The 23,545-nt window shown below is 37.5% G+C and overlaps 1 protein-coding gene across 8 annotated transcripts in view; it reads right to left on the bottom strand.

Annotated features, from left to right (window-relative positions):
* FMO5 (flavin containing dimethylaniline monoxygenase 5) overlaps window positions 1-23,545 on the bottom strand; it is a 73,748-nt gene that overhangs the window by 1,242 nt on the left and 48,961 nt on the right. For 2 of the 8 annotated variants that reach the window (XM_037826214.1, XM_037826216.1), the window contains exons 2-8: window positions 20,666-20,843; window positions 15,415-15,603; window positions 13,278-13,440; window positions 12,372-12,514; window positions 10,088-10,287; window positions 6,671-7,023; window positions 1,892-1,964 (exon numbers count right to left, since the gene is read on the bottom strand). In XM_037826214.1, coding sequence (XP_037682142.1) covers window positions 1,892-1,964; window positions 6,671-7,023; window positions 10,088-10,287; window positions 12,372-12,514; window positions 13,278-13,440; window positions 15,415-15,603; window positions 20,666-20,800 — 1,256 coding nt within the window. In that variant the 5' untranslated portion in view covers window positions 20,801-20,843. The other 6 variants (XR_005215258.1, XR_005215259.1, XM_037826215.1 and 3 more) reach the window with 6 other exon arrangements.

Here is a 23,545-nt window from a genome sequence, read left to right as displayed (position 1 = left end):
GATCCTCAATTATTTTATGAGAGTGGTGGTGGTAGCGTCCATAAAGCAGGACTTCCCAGGGCCACTATTAATTTAGACTTCTGAATGGAGTAGATGGGGATGACTTATCCTACAAGACGGAATGGCCCTTCAAATGATTATACCAAGTGCAGATGTGAAGCGCCAAAAGGACATTTTAGGGGAGGAAACATGATAACAGTGATTAGTATGATTACCTGTGTGGAGAGGGTAGAATTTGGGGAGTGGGAGTGGGGGCGGGGACTTCACTTTTTACTTTCTATAATGAAAATAAAAGAAAGAACAGTGGGACACTGGACAACAAAAGAAAAACCAAGTCTAGCTAATTGAGATCGGATGGGCTTAGAAGAGGAATCCAAAAACAGGACAAGAAAAAGATGACAGAAAGTAAGTTTGAGGGTAGAACTGGTGGATAGAATGCAGAAGGGGCTGTTAGATTGTCAAATAAGAATTTATTGAATTGGGACTAAAGTTTAAAAGAAAAGAAGGTAAGATGGAAAGAATCCGAGAGCTTTCCTTTATGGACATTATATTTGTTCAAGGGTTTGTGGGCTTGTACTCATTTATCATATAATAGAGGGTCAAGACCTGTAGTATTCATGAAAGTTTCATAAAAGAGGTTCATTAGAACCTGCCTTAAAGGGTTGTTAAGAGGATTAAATAAGTTAATGCATATATCACACTTATCTCAGTGTATGTACATAGTGGACCTTCAATAAAGGTTCAATTATATCCTTGGGGACTGCTCACAGTCAGAAGTGGTTAGACAAAAATAAATAAAAGGAAAGAGAGAACAAAGGTTGAAATAGGAGAGTTTATTCCAAGAGAAGATAGGAAAGATAGTACTCTAAGAAGGAAGAGATGTTTAGAGCATCAAATTTAGTAGTAAGAGGGAGGAAAATGAAATTGGTCATGTATGACATTGAAGAGAACAGTTTCAGGAGTAAGGATGGAAGTTACATGGTAGGGGGTTAAGAAGAAGGGAAAGGGTAAGAATTTAGCATATGAAGTAAAATATTTATTGCAGAAGTATGGCAGTGAAAGGAGGGAGAAAAAAAGGAGAGGACCTGGAAAGGGTAGCAGGGTTACATAAAATCTCCTCCTCCCACAAAGGGGAGAGCTATGCTAACAATCAGTTGAAGAAATCCACGGCCTAGAATGATTTTGCATGGAATAATTTTTGTCTCTGACTTTTCCACAAAAACAGGAACCCATCATCAATTTCCACTTTGTCCAAATAAAAATCACCCAATGATTCAGCTCAAGTTCTGAAATTCAGGTTCTTGGACTACTGCATTCACCTAAGCCCTAAGTAGCTAGCTGGCTGATGTCACCACCTTCCCAAATTACATGCTCTCTTCATTCCATGTGCTGCTGTGATGCCACGTGATGACAGGCAACAAAGCGGCCACTGTAGAAGAGATTTGTAAATCTACCTACAGACTTGTAATTCAATTATATCTACCTCCCATTAATTCCATACTGCTCTTCTTTTTCTCTAGCAGTTCTACTAGCATGTCAAGTAATCCTAGGAAAAAAGCATATCTTATTTTCTCTCTAAGTGCTTTATCCTACGAAACTTTTCCTTTAGGCACTAAACATAGCATTATAAACACTTTTCTTAAGCTTCTCTTTCTTTTTCTGTCCACACTCAAAACATTGGTACTGCTGCTATTTCTCCATGCTATTGTCACAAACTATTATTTCCTTTTCCTTCAAAACGTAAATCCTTAAACAAAATCCTTAAACTAACATGCAGAAGCTTAGTGTAGTATAGTATTGCTCTTATTAAGAGAGCAATAGGAAGTAGAAAAGTAGTAAGTCATAGTGAGTAGAAAAATTGACTATGTATTTTCTTGGGAAAATTTCTTACCTTTTTGCCATTTTGTCTTTAGCCTTATATATATCTGCCATCATTTCACTTTGTGAGGGTAATGTCTTTAGCCCTAAAGAGAAAAGTTAAAATTTTAAGTGTAAAATTACCTCATTGGGAACAATAATTCTATTAACAATTACTACAGTATATTGAATTCAGAGAAATACAGGAGTTTTCTGTACTCAAGGAACTTAGAATTCACTTCAGCATTTTAATCCCTTCTCCCCTCACTCCCACCACCATCAATATATTGATATTAACATCTGTAGTTTATCTTATTTTGTCCTTGGAAAATATTTCTCCTACCCTGCCTTCCAACCAATACTTACCTCCTCCCTAATATAGCATTTCAATTGGGAAATGAAATACGGACATGAGGAAATGATAAATGGCCTTAAAATTATATGGAAAATGAGGTACAAAGTAAAGGGCAGAGGTATGGGGAAACACATCCACACTTGTGTTCTTAATGACAAGAGGCTCTCTACCATAGAGAGAAGAAAGTAAAAATAAATTCCTAATCACATTTTATGCCTAAAGTCCTATTGAAAATACAGCTTACCTTCTATGCTTTTTTATTTGGTGAGGGCTGGGGTTGAAGCCAAGGATAACTCATAATACCCAACCTTGAGAGAGAAATTTAATCACTGATGTACAAACAGTTCCAGTAGTAGAATTTAATACCGAGGACATGGTCAGATAAAGGCAAAGTAGTATTTAAACAATATAAACAATTTTAAGCTTAAACAATTAGCTTTATGCCCAGATTTCCAGGTGCTATGCCATGTAGAGACTTTTAGCTAGACCTCCTTCCTAAGGTGTTACTCTATAAAATTCTGGATCATAGAATTTCAGAATAGGAATATTTCAAATAGAAGTTTTCTCTCTACAAATACTCTAGTTAAGTGGTTATCTCATTACTGTTTAATGTCTCTAGAGATGGGAATCTCATTAGCCTCTGAGATTACTTAATTGATTGCTCTAGTTGGTGGATTATTACTCTTTTTATGGACTTCATGATTGCACCATTGGACCTAACTCTGCCTTTTGGAGCCACAGAGAATAATCTTAACATATGGTAGCCCTTGAAACAATTAACAACTGCCTTAACTTCTTTAGTCTTCCCACTGTTAGACTAAACAGCACTAGTTCTACACATGACAGGTTTTGCATTCTCTGCCATCTTGGCTGCCTTTCTCTGGGCACACTTTGGTAAATAACATAGGAGACTCAAAAATTTAACATTCAAGAAATTGCCTTCTGTGTTTTGCCTTGTGCTTTCTCATTTTAGTCATGAAAATTATTTCTTACATCCATAAATCAATGAGCAAATACAGAGATGCTTCATTTGAGATTAATTACAGGCCTCTTGAGATGCTCAAGAAATACATTTTGAGAGGTGACATCCAAATTATTGCTCTTTTAATAAGATCTTTACACTAAAACATGCATAGGCAAGCCAAGATTGTAGAAAATCAGAATTATACAAATCCAACCTTTTTAGACCTGAGAGTTAACTGAAAGGCCTACTATCATATAGCTATAATTCAGGCTCTCTTCTTGACTTGGGACCCATGAAAAAAATCCCTGAATCTCAGCTCTTCACTGTTCTTCAACAACATTCTTCAGCTAACATTTATTGACCTCTTAGTATATGCCAGGTGTTAGAGATACAAATATAACCAAAAAGAAAATTCCTATCTTTATGGAACTTAGAGTCAAGCAAAGAAGACTGACAAGTAAACAGATATTCAGTGTGTTCATTTATTCAACAAGTATTTACTATATCCTAGACAAGTGCTCCAATAGTGATGCAGAGGAGCTGCTATGGAACAGTGAGGAATATGTACCTTGTTCTTCCTAAAGGACCTGGAAAAGGTTCAATGGTTAAACTTCAACTACATCTTAAAGGATGAGAAAGAGTTATAAAAGGACAAGAAAATGTTGACCATAACAAGGAAAAAGAGCAATAAGTAATATTTGTGCAAATTCAGAGAATAAAAACAGAACAAGTAAAATTCTGGGAACTGCAAGTAGTTTAAAATGCTAGAAGGTAATGTGCTGTAGCAATTAAGGAAAATGAGGCAAATTCAAGAAAATCCGTGGGGATAAGGCAAGAAGTTTGCATTCAATACAAGTGACAGAGAACTACTGAAGGATTTGAACTGCAAAAAGGAGGAGTTGAAATTCAGACTTGTCAGAAGTGAATGAAATGAGAAGGAGGTCAGTTCAGAGACTGTAAAAAAATTCAAGTAAAACAAGATGAGGGCTTTAAACTAAGGTAGTGACACTGCACATGAATAGGAGGAGACAAACTTGAATGAAATTTAGCAGGTAGATTTGAAAGGATCAGGTGACAGAATGTATGTTGTGGACAAGAGAGAAAAACAATCTGCTCAGGTGCTGCTGCCATTAATTTAAGTTGGGAATATAAGAGGGGAGAAAGACAGGAAGAAGGGAGATAAAAAAAAATATGGTAAAAATATGTGCCTAAACAAGGAAACACTGCAAGAACAGTGCTAATGAATTGAGAACTGCACTGAAGTGTACTATTTCTCTCTCTCTCTCTCTCTCTCTCTCACCATCTCTATATATCTATTCATATCTATAGATTTAAAAAAATTCTTTCTGGTGAATTGGCTGTCTCTAACACATTAGAAATAGATCTCCTCCTCCACAGTGTTTATAGTTAACAGAAGTAATTTTTATGATTGAACTATGACATAATACCTTCTTGCGATCCAAAGAATTAGCATAACGTGATGTGGTTTTCAAAGAAAGGAAGTTGTTGAATGAAAGTAGAACACTTGCAAGTGTTCTTGAGGGGTCTGTAAGAGAGGCAAAGAAAAAATAAAACTAGGTTTCCATTAAGGCAAGGAAGTACGTTCAGTGTTGTAGAAAATGGTGAAATATTTTCTTGACAAGAGAATAATGGTTCCAGAGAATAGTGGAGGAAGGCAAAATACAATTTGGTAAGGGGAAGGACAGACCAGGGAAGGGGACAGGCTAAATGGGGCAGGTATGAAAGAATGGAAGAAACTAATTGTAAGGGTTTAACACTTGGCACAGTGGAGGTAGATTTCAGGGAAGAGAAATGCAAGAATTTGGTGGGTAGATAGGGGATGCCATGGATAGAATGATAAGCTCTAGGTTGCCGTTGGAATTTTGGTAGAGTTATAGGATTTTTTAAATGAAGATTCCTTCCTCCAGGTATTAGAAGAAATCTGGAGGAATCAGCACTACGCTTCTACTAGCATAGGAGGCTGGGCTCTTTGCCATTTGTTCAGTACATTTTCCCTATGTTCCTCTCTAATCCCACAGCAGTAATGCAGACTCTTTTAAGTGCTCCTTTTCTCTCTTCCTCTCAACAATTCGCTTGGTCCTGAAAAGAGTCCCAGTTGTTTACAGTATGCTAAAATACTGTGGTCTATTTCCTTTTCCTCAATCGACTCAATTAAAAAAATCCATTTAATATGAAAAATGATCTACCCCTGAAGATCTTCTCCAGGGAAGAGGAAGCTCTAACTCCATCAAGAACTCTGAATAGTTTTAATGAAACATTAATAATAATAGCAACTTTTATTATAACAACCACAGAATCAAAGAATTTCTTCTTTAGAAGAGACAGACTTGAAAGCTCATCTAGTTTCTCTGTATTCTGAGGCTTGAATCTACTTCTATATACCCTCTGGCTATGTGGCATCCTTTTCCTATCCTCTCACAAATTCAGAGGAAATTCCATCTTGAATGGCACTGGCTGATAGAAAAAAAAAAAGGTGTTTTTGTTTGCTTGTTTGTTGTTACTTTGAGTAATGGTGTGCGTTGCTCAAGGTTTTACTCCTTGCTTCTTGTTCATTCTTTTGAAGTTATACTGAGCAAATCTAATCCTTCATCCACGGACCATCCCTTCAAATATTTGAAGAGAAAGCTCATATATGTCTGAATCTTATCCAGTCTAAGCTGTATTTCAAATGACACACTTTTAAATCTTTTAACCATTCTGGTCTCTTTCCTTTTAAAGCACTCCGGTTTCACTTTTAAAATATGTCTTCAGGTGTGATCTGACCAGCTTAGATAAGACACAATTGTTCTACAATATTATATATCTTTAATGATGCTAGACATAATCAAGCATTTTGGAAGCCAAAATGCTGACTCATATCAAACCTATTATTCCAACCCCCAAAATCCTTTTCTCATGTACCCCTAGCCAAAACTGATAAAAGCAATGTGGAAGTGGGGGTGGTGGGCGGAAGGAGATAGGTGAGAAATGAGGATTTGAGAGGCTGTATCTTCTACCTACTGGTTTAGTCTCCAAGTCTTAATTTTTGGCTGATATTAAATCATATCATTTCTATATTTGAATTTCTTTATCTGTAATGAAATAAGATACAATTCTTTTGTTCCACAAATATATACCAGTTGTCTAAAATCTAGATCAGTGGATTCTAATTTGAAGTGCACGTCAGAATATTTGGGAACATTTTGTCTCAAAGACCTTATGACTCACCCTTCCCCAAACTTACTAAATGAGCATCACCAGGGATGGGGTCAGGGCATGCATACTTTGAAAAAAACTCCCAGAGGATTCTGATATATCTCCATGGTTATAAATTACTGCTTTAGATTCACTCAAAAATTAATTTTCAAGCACTAGCTTTGTGTCACGCCCTGCTGTGATTATACACAGGGTCTTTATCTATTTAAAAGCAAGCACATAAATAGAATTAAACACACCACCAAGCAATTAAGTAATCAACTTGCATGGTCACTTACCTTTAAATACTTGAGTGGCCCAGCGTCCCTGGAGCTCCGAAATGGGCATAATGGCTCCCAAGGGCTGGACTAAGCCTATGATTGCAAGAGTTGGCTTTTCCAAGTTAGGAGGGAAGATATTTTTATATAGAGATATCTTGTTTTTGACCACTTTGATAGAGTCATCAAGAAAAGGAAAGGCAAAGCTATAGCCTGTGGCAAAGACAACAGCATCAATGTTATTCTCCCTGGAGCCATCTTCAAATATGGCAGCTGTTTCTGTGAATTCCTTCACATTTCTTTTCACCTTCACCAAGCCAGAAATTATGCAATTTGGCAGACTATCATTTACCGTTGGATGTTGACTTAGAGCTCTGTGAAAGGCGATAAGGAACAAGAAAAGGAGAAATGAGAGAGATCATAAGAGAGAGAAAGAAGCCAGCACTATGTAAGCAAATTCTACCTTGATGGAGGTGGTTAAACTATATTCCAATGGTCTCTCCCTCAGTTCATCCATGAGATTTGAGAAAGGTCTAGTTTATACCAGCTTGGCACTGATCAGGTTCTCAGATCAGAGGTGAAGGAAGAAAAGTCTTATTTGATGAATGCATGTATTGTTTTCCATGGAGCAGTAATGTTCTCAGTAATATGATAAGGCCAATGGTTCCTGCCCAATATCAAGAAGTTTGGCAGAACTGGACTATCAGCATTCTGTTGATTCTCATTTCCAGTTGCAAAGGCCCGAGAGCTAAACCTAGACCATGATTTTCCAAACTGTATAATAAATTACATTCGTATAGCAATTTATAGTTTATAAATTGCTTCTGTATGTATTAACTTACTTGACTCATACAAATCCTATGAAGGAGGCATGACAGGTATCATTATCTAGGTTTTATGGATGAAGAAACTGAGGCCTAGAGAAATTAAATAATTTGCCCAAGGTTACAAAGGCTAAGATTTTCGAATTTATATCAAAATAGTTTTCTATGAACTCCTTTGGGATACTCTGGACCTGTTAAGTAGTGTTTCCTAGGGACAGCATAGGAAAGGTGTGCCAAAAGAGAAGGCAGGGTTTCCAGTGTCTTGGATGTTTCCAAAAAGCAGTTTGAATCCTTGGATACTAAGTTCCTAGGCTCTCAGAATCTTTAGCTCATCCTGTTCAGATACAGCTGACCTAGCTGCAGGAGCATGTTATGTTTAAACAACAATTACCAGTTTGTTGCATTCAGTTATGCTTTGAACTTATCTTTAGGTTTAGATTCAGTTCTGCACCCAGACCTCATGATATCATCTTTCTCTCCAAGTCTACTTCTTTTCACTAACAGCACCACAATCCACCTGGTTCCCCAGGCTACAAAACTGTTGCATATTACATGTGGTCACCAAGACTTTTCCCTTTAACATGCCCTGGGTTGTTTTATGTACACCACACCAATATTACCCTGGCTTAGTCCCTCAACATTTGTCACCAGGACTCCTAAAAATGTCTTTAGTGCTTCCTATTCCAGTCCCCACTCCAATCTATCTTCCATACCATTTTTGGAGTGGTCCTTCTTAAAACGTATTTACTATTACGTCACTCCCCTGCCTAAAGTATTTCAATGACTTTATACTACCTTAGTTCCAAATTCTGTATTTAGCGTAGCATACAAAGGTTTCCATATACCTGCCCAATGAGCCTGGACATGTATTCTTCAGTCACTCTTCCACCCGTGTCATGTAGTCCAGCCATACAAGACTATGTGCAGGTTCCAGAGCATTATGTCTTTTTGCTACTTCAAGACTTTGCACTTACAATTAGAGTGCTATTCCCCTACTTTGTTTGTTTGGCTATCTCCTATTATTCCATAAAACCTCAATTTATTTTACAACTACCAAAGAAATGGATGTTAAAATAATTGTGTAAAAGGTTGCTGGGGAACACAGTCTCAAAGTATCACCCCACTGAGTAATTTCAAAGGGAAATAAATACCTTTACAATGGAGAAAGCTGGAGGATACCACCTTATCCAAGTGATCAAATTTAATGTCATTAATATGGGATAAATTGATCACCATGTGCCTCCTGATATGATCTACCAAGAAGGACATAACATTACCTATGTAGTATTTGTGCCTGAAATATTTAACCTGAATATAACCGTGGAGAAACAAGTGTGCAAGACCAAATTGAGAACCTTTTTGCAAAGCAAGTGGCTTGGCATCTTCAAAATATGTCCATGTCAAAAAAAAAGGTTGAGGAATTATTCTGGACTAAGAAAGATTAAAGCGATGAAAGAACTAAATGCAAAGGTATATTATCTGACAGGATCCTAGATTGAAAAAAAAAAGCTATAAAGAATGTTATTGGGACAACTGGAGAAACGTGAATATGCCAATATACTATATGGTGGTATTGTATTATGTTAAATTTTCCAAGTGTGATAATTGTATTATGGCTGTTAGGAGAATGCTCTTTTTCCTAGATGATATATACCGAACTACTTAGGTAAAGTATCTTAACAACTGCAACTTACTCTCAAATGGTACAGAAAAAAATATATATGTATGTATGTATGTGTATGCATATATGATATATATTGATGGATCTCTCTCCAGAGAGAGAGAAAGAGAAAGCAAATATAGCAAAATGTTAATAATAGGTAAACCTAGGTAAAAGATAAATGGGAGATCATAGTATTTACTGTTCTTGAAACTTCTTTGTAGATCTGAACATTTTCAAAAATTAAAAGTTGGGAGAAAAAAAGCATTTAAAACCAGTCCTCTGGAAATGTTTTGTGAGGGCTCCCTCCTTTTTTATTCTCATAGCACTTTATGCATTTCATCATCATACTGTGTTGTCTTTCTTCTCACGAGGTTATTTATGGAAAAATCCCTTTCTAGAGACCACCCTTTATTAGTTTTATCATCTAGGGCAAATTACTTAGTTTCTCTAAGTCTTAGTTTCTATATCTGCAAATGGAAGCAAAAATAGTACCAACCTACAGGGCTGTTTTGAGGATTAAATGAGATAATGCATGTCATTCACTTAGCACTGAGCTTGTCATATAGTAACTTCTCTAAAGGTAAGGTATTATTACTGGTATTAGCATGACTATTGTACCTTTTATCTCTGTATTATCATGCCCAGAATAATGCCTGGTTCATAATAGGCACACAATGTTTGTTGGATGAATGAATGAATGATGCACTGCTTTCTACTACCATTTTGTTGTTGTTTCTATGAATCATGAGAAAATGGTAAATACCAAGGAGAATCACAGACCAGAAACCTATAAACCAATAGATTCCTGGGGGAATAAGGGAGGAACCTGATTTCAAATTCTGTGGATTTCCTTAATGTATGGGTAGAGGCAGCTCTGCAATTAGCCAGTATGAACAGCCCTTATCCTTCCCCCTTGCCCATTACCTCCCCATTCCCAACCTGAGAACGTACCTGTGTTTAGGCTTCAGGCCAAACATTTCATGGTCAAATCTTTGGTTCAACTTTTTTTCTAGATACATGTTTGATAGTAACGGACCCAACATTTTTGAAAAAAAATAGTTAAGTCGAGAAGAAAACAACACATCAAAAGGATATCCATAGTCGCCTACACGATTCATGATCCAAGCTCCTCTCCTAGTGCTGAGGAAAACCTAGGGTGTGGGGAAAAAACTTTGCTTTTACCACTCTCTGGTCATAAACCTTAAAAAGCACCCCACCTTTTTCAAGATTAAGTTCAAACTCATTAGTCTGGTTTTTAGCCTTTGCACAATCATTTTTTATTTCTTGCTGTATTCTTTCCTAACCATGTCTTCCTAGAATACGTCTTGCTCTGATCTACCACTGCATTTCTGTGTAATGCCACTATGAGATTGCTTCATAGTCTTTTGTCTATGCTCTGATATAGAAAGGTGATCTATGTACAGGGGTATACATCCTTATTTCACATTTCTGTAATTAGGAATATATACTCTCACCAAAGTGACCTTAAGTGCAATCATAATTAAGCACTTTTACCTGTCATAGTTCAAAGAGCATGCATGGTCTTAGGAATTGGACAGTTTTATGTGCTGGCTATATAATCTTTGACAAGAAATGTAAATGCTCAGAGCCTAATTTCCTGATTTATAAAATAGTAGCAATAATACATACATCACTGGGAAGTTGTGAGAATTAAATAATATGTTTGTAGAGGGTATGGCATTCGAAAAATGGTTCTTGACTATAATACCTCATTTCATTTTTCTAATCTACCTTGTTTTAACCAAACAGAATACTTAAAATCTGGATATATAAAATAAAAATGTAAGGAAAATTATTTGATAAAAAAGATGTTTCCACAAAAGCATTAATAGAGCAAGCTTCCTTGGTATGCTAAAATTGTAAGTCCATATACAAATTTTATTAACAAACAGCTAAACAGAAATATATTTAATATGCAAAGTAAACTGTTAGAATCCAAAATGTTAGTATTGAGTTTCTTCAGCTTGCATTAGTGTTGTGCTATAATGCTGTGGTCCTTGAGGACAGTTGTGCTATGTATTTTCCCAGGCATTCTTACAGACACAGCTACCTTTTCTCTACCCACTCTGGATGCTTTGCTCTTGGGCAGTCTGTCGTTTCTCAGTGAGAGTAACACCCAGCTTCCTTATAATGGACCATTTGAAAAGCCAATGGTGTTAAAGGGGGTCATGCCATGGTCCTCACTGCATACCTTGCACATACTTCTCTCATCATACCTACAACATGCTTTTTGCTCTTTCTTGTTGTTGTTGTTTTTTTTTTTTGACCTATTGCTTGATAAATGCTTGCCAAATTAATTCATGGAATAATATACAAAATCACTTTTGTGTTGATAGATGAGGATACTACTGAGAAGAAGCATTGTTAGAATAAAATTATTGGGTGAGGGTCAGTCAGTAAATATTGGCACTAAGCTTCTTTTTCAAAAAAAGGATTTAAAGCAAGTTTATGGAGAAGCATCGCTTAATTAGAGTCACTGAAGAACAACCAGATATATATTTATTGCCAGTAAAGTTATGATTCAATAGTCAGGAATAATAAAAATATATATTATGTAAATTATATGTAATATACAGTGTATTAGTTAGGGTTCTTTAAGAAAACAGAACTGATAGGAGGTATAAAGACACTTTCTTCCTAGTTTAAAATTTGTGATACAAAACAAAACAAACAAAACAAAAAAACAAGGACATAGAAATTGCTGCTTGTGTGTGGATATATTTCTTTGGAAAGGTTAGATTGCTTCTGTTTTCCATTTGGGAAGTGAAGAGTAAAATACAGGTAACACCCTATGAGTGAAAAAGCTTTCACGACAATGGTGTGTTTTCCTTCATATAAGAACATGGCATTTATGCTGGCCATCTACCCTGTGAGTGCTGTATTCTAACACGTTCTTCCAGTGATTACTTGGTTTTCTTCAAAGCCAGAGGCACACTTTGAGAAAATGACTAGTTGGGATTATGAGCACAGTCTATGATCCATGAACTAATTCTTTAGTGTGAGGCCAACAGAATGACTGGAATCTAACTGGTAACCTTGGCTCCATTAGCATTAATCATAATATTGCCAACTGAAGTATGAAACCAAGCCCTACATTTGCCATTTACACTGATGAATTATGTGTAGCCATCCATATTCTCTTTTAGTCCCAACTTCAGCTTCCTGGATGATGCCTGGCTAGGGTGAAGCGCAGAAATAATTCACTGACTCAAACCTGCTTGGCTGTGTGGCTGATCTCCACTGCCAGATCCCCTCCAGAGTTCCCAATACCAATTATAATGACTCTCTTTCCAGTGAATTCCACTGGGTTCTTATAGTCTCGACTATGGAAGTATTGTCCTTTGAACTTCTCAATTCCTGCAAGGGAAGGAAAAATAATTGTTGGGTAATGGTTTATCTGGCAGATATTTGTCAAATCACTCATTCTGGGCAGTGTTTATGTAAAGTTTAAGCATTTATTATACATTATGTTTTCCCTTCACTCAGCTACTCTCTTGTCTTTCAGACTGTTTCTGCCTATTTTCTTTTTCCATAGTCTCAGAGAAGAAACTTATGATTTCCTTATCAGAAAAAAAAAAACCCTGCTTTTCTGTTCATTTCTTATACTTGTAGACTCACAAAACCAAACTGCCTCAGAAAACCTCTTTTCTATTTCATCCCCTTAAAAATCTTCTATCATTTCAGTTAGAGCATCTATTTATGTGTGTATGTTATTTTTCGCAAAATGATAAACCAGGCCAAAGGCTGTAATTAAATTCTTTCTTCAAGCTTTCATTTATCCCTTAGAAGCCCAACATTTCTATTTGTTTCCTTAATTGCTAAAAAATTCCTCATTCAACCTAATGGTAATCAACAACTCCATGTTCTTTCTTTTGATCCCTAAAAAATAAAGTCAGACTGAAGCTAAATAGATAGACCTCTATTTAATCTCCAAAATTATCATTATCTCTACCCCCCAAACAGCAGTAATATAAGTTATCTCAACATCACTCAGGGGCACATGCAAAATGGGTATAAGCCTCATTTCATCCTGAGGTAGGAAGCACTCAAACTGCAATCTCCCCATTCATCAGGGGTCAGTCACAGGCGTGGATCATGGGTCTTTTTCCTTGCTACTCACCAGGGAAGCTTTCCAGGGGTAGGTGAGCATTGGTATGATGGCCAGTGCAAACCATAACCCCATCGAAGACATTCTCCTCTTTTTTCCCTTCACACTCAGTGACCACATCCCACTGGCCTGAAGTAGAGAAATCAGGTCGCTTCCTCACGCTGCACACAGTGGTCTGAAAGGAAAAGTGATAGCCACAGGGGACTGTAATCATAGACTACAGTGGACACCTTCCCTGCCATGACTCTCCTTACAGAGTGTTACACAAAGGGCTGAGTCCACAGGCACTGTCATGTACTAGGGGTCACGCAGGGATATTTCAATTCCATACTCCACAAATAAGAATTTTTTTTTTTCTTAGCTGTGGTCAGAGTGAGAAAACTTCACCAGGAAGTCTAAATAAACTAGAGTTGGCAGGCTAAGGCTGCCGTCTCCTCTGCTTCAAGAGCATACATGTATATGGTGCTGTAACACCTGAATAAAGCTGGGTTCCTCCTGTGCTTTTATGATGCTCCAGGCACTAAATGCCCCCCTCCCTCCTAGCATCCTAAGACCCTCTGCTGCCTTCTTACCCCAAGCCCTGTTCTCATGGGCTAGCCTTGAACATGTGACTGAGCTATAGGGCTCCCTTCCCTGTTACAGTGGAAAAAACATTTTGGTGCCTAGTATTTTATGTAAATGAAACACTGTTTGCAGTCATAAATGCCCATTTTACAACAAACTCTAAAAATGGCTGTGAGATGGTAAAGTCTGTGGTACAATCTTTAGCCTCTTTTTAAAAAATAAATAATAAATATAGTGTAATCAACCCATCAAGTATGTGTTCCTATGTACTTATAGGCCCCTTTGACCATAATATCTTGGTGGACTAATAGAGACACCCACCCCTGTATGCACTAGCCACCATGTATTACTTATAGTTCCTTTCTATAATGTGCTTGCTTTTATATGGGCTGGTGCCTCTGCCTGGATCACTTATTCTTTTGGCAGGCTCCTAGTCACCCTTCAGCTCAGACATCACCTCCTCTCAGAAGGCTTCTCTGTGCCTGGTCCCTCATGTCCTGATGGGTTAAGCACCCCTTCTCTGAGATGCAATGAATAGATCTCTATGGTGCTTATCACCCTGCAACTCTTTATTTTTATTATATTTGTTATAAAAATTCTCTTTGTTTTTTTGTCTTCCCAATTAGACTATGTATTTACTGATTATTATATTTTGGTCTTTGCACCTTCAATGCTTAGTACAGTAACATACTTGCTCGGTGAGTGTTGCTTAAACAAGTGAAGAAAAACACCACTCAGTTGTGCTTTGGAAGTACTGACAGTAGTAAAATTATTACTTCATTACTGTTGCTAAACAACAGAAGACATGATTTAGCAAAATGATCAGAAAACAGGAGATTGGGATTTTTTGCCAGTTGTCAGAAATATTGCCCTTCAAAGCCATGATTAAGAATTATAGAAAAACCATGAAAGATTTTAGATCAGGAAGGAACCATTCCTTCCACTGAAGGAAGACAGTATTTATTAGTACAATCAACTTATTTGACAAACAAGGAAATTAATCAAAGTTGAGTTACTACTTGTCCCAGGTCACAAGTTAATTAACGGTAGGACAAGGACCAGAACTCAGAGTTCTGCTCCCCAATTCAATGCTCTTCTCTCTATACTGGAGTAAACTTCTTTGCTTTCTCAATAACTTCTCAATAACTACATCACTGGGTTGTGGTGGTGATCACAAAAAATAATGCATTGGAATTACTTTGGAAAGTGTAAAAGGGTTAAGCAGCAACAGTCGAGTAATATCCAGGTTTTAGAATTCCTATTATCTCTTATTTCTCCTCTATACCAGCTAAAACACTACCCCTTATCTTACGTTTTATTGCAATTAAATCATGTAAAATGAAGACAGTGAAAGCACTCTGGCAGGTAGCTTCCTGGATGTGCAGTCAAAATACAAAAAAGAAGGACCTTTCCATGAATACTTTTTCAGGCACACAGAAGAAAAAGAGTCGAGTCTTTGCCAGATTGGATAGATACATGTGCATACTAAGTCAATATTTAAATGCAGGCCCTGGCAAATGAAGTCATATTATTCATTTACTTGACAAATACCTTCAAACTCAAAGATACCCAAAAAACTCCCTACCTTGAATTGAATATACTTTAGAAGGCCAAAGTCTCTGGCATACATCCTGAAGTACTCTAGGACATGGGAGTTGTGCATGAAGTTAGGATAATCATCTGGGATGGGATAGTCACTGAAACACATCATCTCCTTAGAAGTATTGATGATCACTGATTTGTAAATACTGGCCCTTCCTTCTTCCAGACTCTCCTGCAGTAAAGAAGAAGCATTCATAGCAACTTAAGAATTAACTTCATGGTTTATAAATAGTCAATAAATATTTGAAAAGTATTCTGAAAGAAATGCCAATTAAAACAAATTACATATACATACACAGGATAGTAGGTATAAGCTATACCTCTCAGTATTTATACCGTTATGTAGTTCCTTCCCCTTGAATCTGAGCTGGCTTTATGAATTGCTCCCTCCCCGCCCCCATGGCATCTTTTTTCAATTAGCAAAGTTTCAGGCTTACAGAAAATCGTGCAGAAAAGACAGAGTTCCCATATACTGCCCTCACACACAGTTTTCCCTATTAGTAACACTTTGCATTAGTTATGACTTGCTTTTGACCAATAACATGCAGTCGAAGTGGCACTGAATGACTCCCAAGACTAAAGTCATAAATAGCCTTGCAGCTTCTGCTTGGGTCTCTCAGAAAGCTCACTGAGGTGGAAGCCAACAGCCATGGAAAAAGTCCAACTACCTTGAGACCACTTCCTCAAGAGGAAGCCCAAGTTAGCCACATGGAAAGAATGTATGGGATAGAGACATACGTGGACAGCCCCTAGAAATTCTGGCTACCCCAGCTGAAGTTTCAGACATGAGCAAAGAGGCCAGCAGATGTTCAGCCCCCAGATATTACATAATTGCAACCACATGAAACACCAAGTGGGAACTGCCCAGCTGAGTCCAGTCAACCCAGAGAACTGTGAGAGAGAATGGCATGACTATCTATGTAGAACCGAAGAATCAGGAAAAAAGACCAAAAAACTCCCAGAACTAAAATGTTAGTATAGTTGGGTTACAAGATACAATGTTAACATACAAAAGTTAATTACTTTCCTATATCCAGCAATGAACAATTAGAATTTAAAATTAAAAAACAATATTATTTATAGTAACACCCCCAAAAATGAAATACTTAGGTATAAATATAGCAAAATTATGCAAAGGACATATGTGTGGAAAACTATGAAACATAGATAGAAAAAGCAGAGAAGATATAAGTGAATGGAAATATTCCATGTTCTTAGATTGGAAGACGCAATATTAAGATGTCAGTTCTTCCCAACTCAATCTACAGATTTAATGCAATCCCAATCAAAATTTCAGCAAACCATTTTGTAGATATCCAAACTGACGCTAAAGCGTATATGGAAAGGCAAGGGCCTAGAAGAGTCAATTCTATCTTAAGTGTGGACTGTACATAGTGATTTTCTCCTGAAGAGTACAGAATGGCTAGGGAGGAAAAAAAAGCAAAACTTTACAGTGGCAAAACCTGATAAATACAACCTCAAGCCAGATGATCAAGGTTAACTCAACAGTGATCAGTCATGTTGATTGTTTGTACCCTTGACATGATATAATGAGAATGGCACTCTGCCTCTGTGGTCTTCCTCCAGAAAGCATATTACCCCAGTCTAACCAAGACAAAATCATCAGACAAATCCCAATTGAAGGACATTATACAAAATACCTGATCAGTGCTCCTCAAAACTGTCAAAGTCATTAAAAACAAGAAAAGTCTGAGAAACTGTCACAACCAAAAGGAGCCTAAGGAGACATGACTACTAAATGCACTGTGGTATTATGGATTGGATCCTGGAACAGAAAAATGACATTAGGAAAAAACTGAGGAAATCTACATAAAGTATTGACTTCATTAATTACAATGTATAAATATTGGTTCATTAATTGGGATAAATGTACCATACTAATATAAGATGTTAAAAATAGGGGAAACTAGGTGTGGCGCACGCAGGAACTCTCTGTAGTACTTTCCTAATAATTCTGTAAATCTAAAACTATTCTAAAATAAAAAAGTTTATCAGTTATTCTAAAATAAAAGCCATTTCTACGTAAATAGTTTTTTTAAATTAAAATAAAATTAATGAATGGCAGGGTCACTTTGGTACTAAGATGTTCAGTGTGGCATAGTCCTAACTTCTGAATTTGACTGCAATCATTCATTCAACAGATATTAGGTGCTGAAAAATACAGGTCTGTCTCTGTCTTCCAAAGGTTCAAATTTTAGTGAAGGGAGTATAATCACACATTTCACAGCAAGTCTGTACTAGCCAACTAGCAGCATCAACATCATCTGGGGCTTCCTAGCAATGCAGAATCTCAGCCCCAGCCTAGATTAATGGTTCAGAATGTGTATTTTAGCAAAATCTCCAGGTGCTTCATATGCACATTGAAGTTTAAGAAGCACTGCTATGGTATGCTTTAAGGATTTGTAAAATCCATTCTGACTAAAGAATATTAAAAATGATTTTCAGGCATTAAGTACTAATTAAATCCTCTGAAATTCATAAGGGAGTTTTCATTTTTCAAGCTATTGAATTTATAAAGTGATACTGGAATACAAAAATAAAAATGATTAGTACCTTCTTTTCCACCATCAGTCTGATCTAATGCTAGTGAGGAGATAAAAACCAACGATTGAGTGAAATTAATATCTTGAGAACTCATATACAATTATTACAGGAAACTATTGAGCAATAACAATAAAGAGGCAAGAAGTGAGAGTCCAAAATACTGTTTGGCAAATACATGATATAATGAGAATGGCAGAGAAAGAGGAATAGAGATAGGAAAGTGCAAGTCATGGCTGAGAAGAAAAGGAAACATACTGAATCTCTGGGACCTGTCATAGGAAAAAGAAAATGGAAGCCCCAGAGCCCCAGGGTCTTCCTAGACACCTGGTGGCAACAACGGAATTCAAGAGTGCTCAGGTCCATCCTATGTATGAAATCCACAATGAATTACAGAAAAGTTCATCAAGGGGAGAGCAGGACTCCAAACACCAAGCAAGAGTGTGGTAGAGAAGCAGATCCCAGATGGGGGGGAAAAAAAAGATAGAATACCAGCATCAAAATGTTTACCCTGCAATTAATAGTCTTTCATAATACCTCAGGTTCCGCAACCCTGGAAGTGTGGAAAATGTAAGAACGAAGGTCTCTAGCACCACAAACATTCCAAGCAGCCACTTGCAACACTGCTTCTCAGGGATTCATTTATTAAACAAAAATCTGTTGGTTATCTATGCTTGGCTATAGAAATATAATGGTGAACTACACCATCATGGTCTGTCTTAAAAGAATTCAGAAAGTTGTGATGAAATATAGCTTATTCATTTTCAAGGAAGAAGTTTATAAGGTGTTGAAATTTTGCCAAGATAACAAGAAAATTCTCCAGGTTAATTCTTTAGCAGGGAATAAGTTTAAACCACTTTGGAGATAAAAACTAGAGAACGGATAATCCACAATTGATTTCACGCCTGTTCAATGGTTACCAAACCTGGTTGGGATGCTTACCAGAAATACCAGATGTTTGGGTCCCACTCCAGGTGTACTGAATAACTTACCTGTAGCATTCACTGTGTACCTGGCACTGTTTTAAGTGGCAGAGTTACAAGTGATTGAAATGTTTATTCATTCACATAACTCCCCCAATAACTCTATGACCTGGTCACTTTTACTATGCCCTTTCTAAAGAAGAAGAAACAGATGTAAAGAGAGGCTTGGTGATTTGCCCAATATTACACTGCTAGTGGGTGACAGGAATAGGATTTGAACCCAGAGTGTGTTTTTAACTTCTCATAATGCTATGTCTGGATTTCAACAGAATTTTCTGTTGATTAGTACAAAAATTAATTAACAAGGTTTTCAGCCCATGTCCAGAACTGATTATGACAGAGGCATAGGAGTCTGCTACTGAGGCAGAGGGAGATCCACTCTAGATCTGAGTAAGTACTACTGCCAAATATGGTAAGTCCCCAAAGACAGAGCCAAGGTGGTATCTGTCTTTACAAAAGGAGTGTATTCCTGTTCAACTAAGGAAACTATAAAGGCAATTTTAAGCAGCTGATTAATACTAGTTTTTATGAATTATGAAACACATTTGGGACATCACAACACCATTCACTGGTTTAGAAAACTAGGCTAAAAGTGAAACCCAGTGCATGTCAAGCATAGATACCCAACAGATTTTTGTTTATCATGTATTTGCCAAACAGTATTTGGACTCTCACTTCTTGCCTCTTTATTGTTATTGCTCAATAGTTTCCTGTAATAATTGTATATGAGTTCTCAAGATATTAATTTCACTCAATCGTTGGTTTTTATCTCCTCACTAGCATTAGATCAGACTGATGGTGGAAAAGTAGGTACTAATCATTTTTATTTTTGTATTCCAGTATCACTTTATAAATTCAGTAGCTTGAAAAATGAAAACTCCCTTATGAATTTCAGAGGATTTAAGGTTGATATTCTTTGGTATTTAATAAACTTTTCCATCATTTAAGTAGATGACATCTTAATACTGCTAGTAACAAGTTGCAGGCCTAGATATACATATCAAAAGAATTGAACTTTAAAACTGACTATTCTCAAAGACGAGAAAATCCAGTTATTGGTGACCTCTGCCCTCTGACAGGACTTTATTGATTTCTCAAGGAAAGAAAATATTGAAAGCAAACGAGGTAGAGAAGATTTTATATTCCATTTAAGGATGTTGGATTGTGAAAGAGCGGCCTAAAGTGAAGCAGAATTCAAAAAAAAACAAGGTGAAAAAATAAAAAGGTTAGAGAAGATTGAAAAGAGGGAATCCTCGAAGGGATTGTAAGCAGGTCATTCTAATCTATTACCTCAGAAGTGTAGCAAGCACTCTCTATTGTCTAATGCCTGTATGTTTCCTAATACTTGTTATTTTGTTCCCCCCAGATTGTTTCCCCTTTTTGGATCATAACAAAACTCATTAAATGAAAATGGTCTCTGTGTCATTTTCATAATCAACAGAAAAGGAAAAACAAACGACATGTGTGTGTTGGCCAGCCTAGGGAAAGAAGAACCCGCAAAGAACTTGAGTTGATAGCAGGCTGAATCCCTGTATCTATGGCAAGAAAAGAACAGGGAGCCAGACTACCAGGGGATTCTAGCAGTTTTCATCACTATCAAGCCTGTCACATTTTGTGACACTAGATAAACATATCTCATGCCTCTACTTGCTGTGAGAGTTCCAAGTATTCAGGGAAGAGGAAATTTACCTCGAACCTCCAAAGCCCTCCAATGTCGTGAGTCCTTTCGAAGCAGACAGGCTCCAAACCTTCTTCCACGCAGCACTTGATACACGTGAGCCCACTAACACCTGCCCCAATCACAGCAATTCTTTTCTTGGCCATGGTCTCCAGAAATTTTCACCGGGCTGGGTCAATGTCCTTTGTCCTAAAGATAGAATAAAAATAAATTAAAAAGAAAAGAAAAGAAACCACACCGAAATACATGTATTTCGTCTTCATGGCACATTTTTACCAGCTCTCAAGGAAGACCTTGGCTATGATATCCAAATAAATGCTGCCACAAGAGATGCTTTGGGAAAGCTAGATTTTGCTGTCCTCTTAGAGCTAGGGAATTGCTAAGGGTGGGACAGGGGAGCCCTGAGCCTGTACGACCCAGAACTGGGAACGCTCTGCTGTGTACCCAAGATCACTGCCTTTCCAACACCACCTGGCAGATCCTCCCGTTTGGAGTCTACTCTGGAAGAATAAGACAACAAAAAGCAAACAACTGCAGCTGCCAATGGGGAGAAAGTGTTGCGCTCCACCTCTTTTCAGCCAACAGCCCTTCCCACTGAGCCACATCACTCTTTCTACCAACTGGGAATAAAACGTGGGCTGAACCAGCTTTGGGCAAAAAAAAAAAAAAATTAATTCTACGACTTCTCTACTTTTCAGCTGCTGTTGCCAGCACTCTCAACTACTCTTTCTACCGAAGACGCCCCTTTCTTCATCCCTCCCGCCCCTCTGATTCCACTTTTAACTTCCGGTTTCTGCCTTAAAGTGACAGAGTCCTACTGGTGAAAGGAAACACCAGAGTAACATCTCCACGCACTGAGCTGAGTGCCGGGATACAGTGAGAAATGGATTATGTTTCCTACTTAGAGGAGCTTACATTCTAGTGGAAGACACCAAAATATAAACAGATAATTTCAATGAAATAAAAATACTTTAAAAAAGTCCTATCTTCAAATTAAAGGCACAAAAATATCCATTTTAAAAAGGTAGTTTTTTTTTAAACGTAGTTTAAATTTTCAAGATTAAAATCATAAGTCCCTATCATTCAGAAAAGAACAAAAGTAATGGATATAGGATTTCACACACTGATTCAGAATCAGGGCTCATCCAGCCCGTTTCTATTTTGCCAAGTTATAGGATGCATTGCTTGTGTCAGGCTGATGCCATGACTATTACTAAGTCCAAGCCCGCGTTTTAACTTACTGGTCTCACTCCAAAAGTATCCTTCACAAAAGTATTTTTCACCTAACCCAAAAGTATCACTTATCTGGGGCTATGATTCAAGGCTTAATGGGAATGAACAGATCCCATAATGAACACATCCTCATGAGGAAATCGCTCTCATCACTCTCATTTTGCAGTTGGGAAATAGAGGTAGAGAGAACTGAAGTAATCATCTCCTAATCACTACACGTATTTCTCCTTCATGGCACATTTTTACTTCTTATTTAACCACAAGTTCTTCTTCTCTTTCTCATCTCTCTATTTGAACCACTTTTCTTGCCTAGCTCCCACCTTTACATTTCTACATCTTAATCAAACTGCATTCGGATGACTTATATCTTGCTTAATTTCAACTACATAAAAATGTTTAAAAATATGCAGTCAGTTTGGAGAATCATTTGGCTCCATTCGGGAAGATTTCAGCTCAATATATGACCTGAATTTTATGAAAACATTACACACACACACACACACACACACACACACACACACACACACAGTGGAGAACATCAGCATCAACATCGCAGAATGGGAGAATGAAGGGGAAGAGGCTTGAAGATAGTGTTTTATATATGTCAGTAATAAGCATTTTTACTTTTTTATGGGGTTCTGTCAAAACGGTTGTTTTTCAGAATGTCACTAATCTCTTAATAGCCACATCAAGATGACCTAATCAAATAGTTCTGCTTTGCTAAAAAATAAAGACTTCCATTTAATTTTGCACTGAGTTCTCTCCTCATGTTTCTCCAGAAATTCCTTATCTATCTAGTATTCTCACAGATTACCACCAAAATAGAATGCCTTTTGACACCAAATATCTTTCCTTCTGTCTAATGCTGCTTTCTCCTTGAAAGAAAAAATGGCTACTTCAGCAAGTTTTTTTCAGTCACCTGAGTGTATATCTTTTGAAATTTCAGTAAAATTAGCTTCCCATCTTATCCCTCCCTGTTCTAGTTTGCTAATGCTGCCAGAATGCAAACACCATAGATGGATTGGCTTTTATAAAAGGGGGTTTATTTGGTTACACAGTTACAGTCTTAAGGCCATAAAGTATCCAAGGTAACACATCGGCAATCGGGTACCTTCACTGGAGGATGGCCAATGGTGTCCAGAAAACCTCTGTTAGCTGGGAAGGCACATGGCTGGCGTCTGCTCCAGTGTTCTGGTTTCAAAATGGCTTTCTCCCAGGACGTTCCTCTCTAGGCTGCAGTTCCTCAAAAGTGTCACTTTCTGTTGCCCTTGGGGCATTTGTCTTCTCTTAGCTTCTCTGGTGCAAGAGTCTGCTTTCAACAGCCACCTTCAAACTGATTCTCATCTGCAGCTCCTCTTTCAGCTCCTGGGCATTCTTCAAAGTGTCCCTCTTGGCTGTAGCTCCTCTTCAAAATGTCACTCTCAGCTGCACTGATTTCCTTCTGTTTGTCAGCTCATTTGTATGGCTCCACTGATCAAGGCCCACCCTGAATGGGTGGGGCCATGCCTCCATGGAAATTATCTCATCAGAGTTATCACCTACAGTTGGGTGGGGCGCATTTCCAACTTAATCCCCACTAATATGTCTGCCCCACAAGATTACATCAAAGATAATGGCATTTGGGTGGACATAATACATTCAAACTGGCATACTCCCCA

The sequence above is a fragment of the Choloepus didactylus genome, chromosome 2 (assembly GCF_015220235.1).
Source record: "Choloepus didactylus isolate mChoDid1 chromosome 2, mChoDid1.pri, whole genome shotgun sequence".
NCBI classification, from domain to species: domain Eukaryota; kingdom Metazoa; phylum Chordata; class Mammalia; order Pilosa; family Megalonychidae; genus Choloepus; species Choloepus didactylus.
This window is presented reverse-complemented; position numbering and strand designations above follow the sequence as displayed.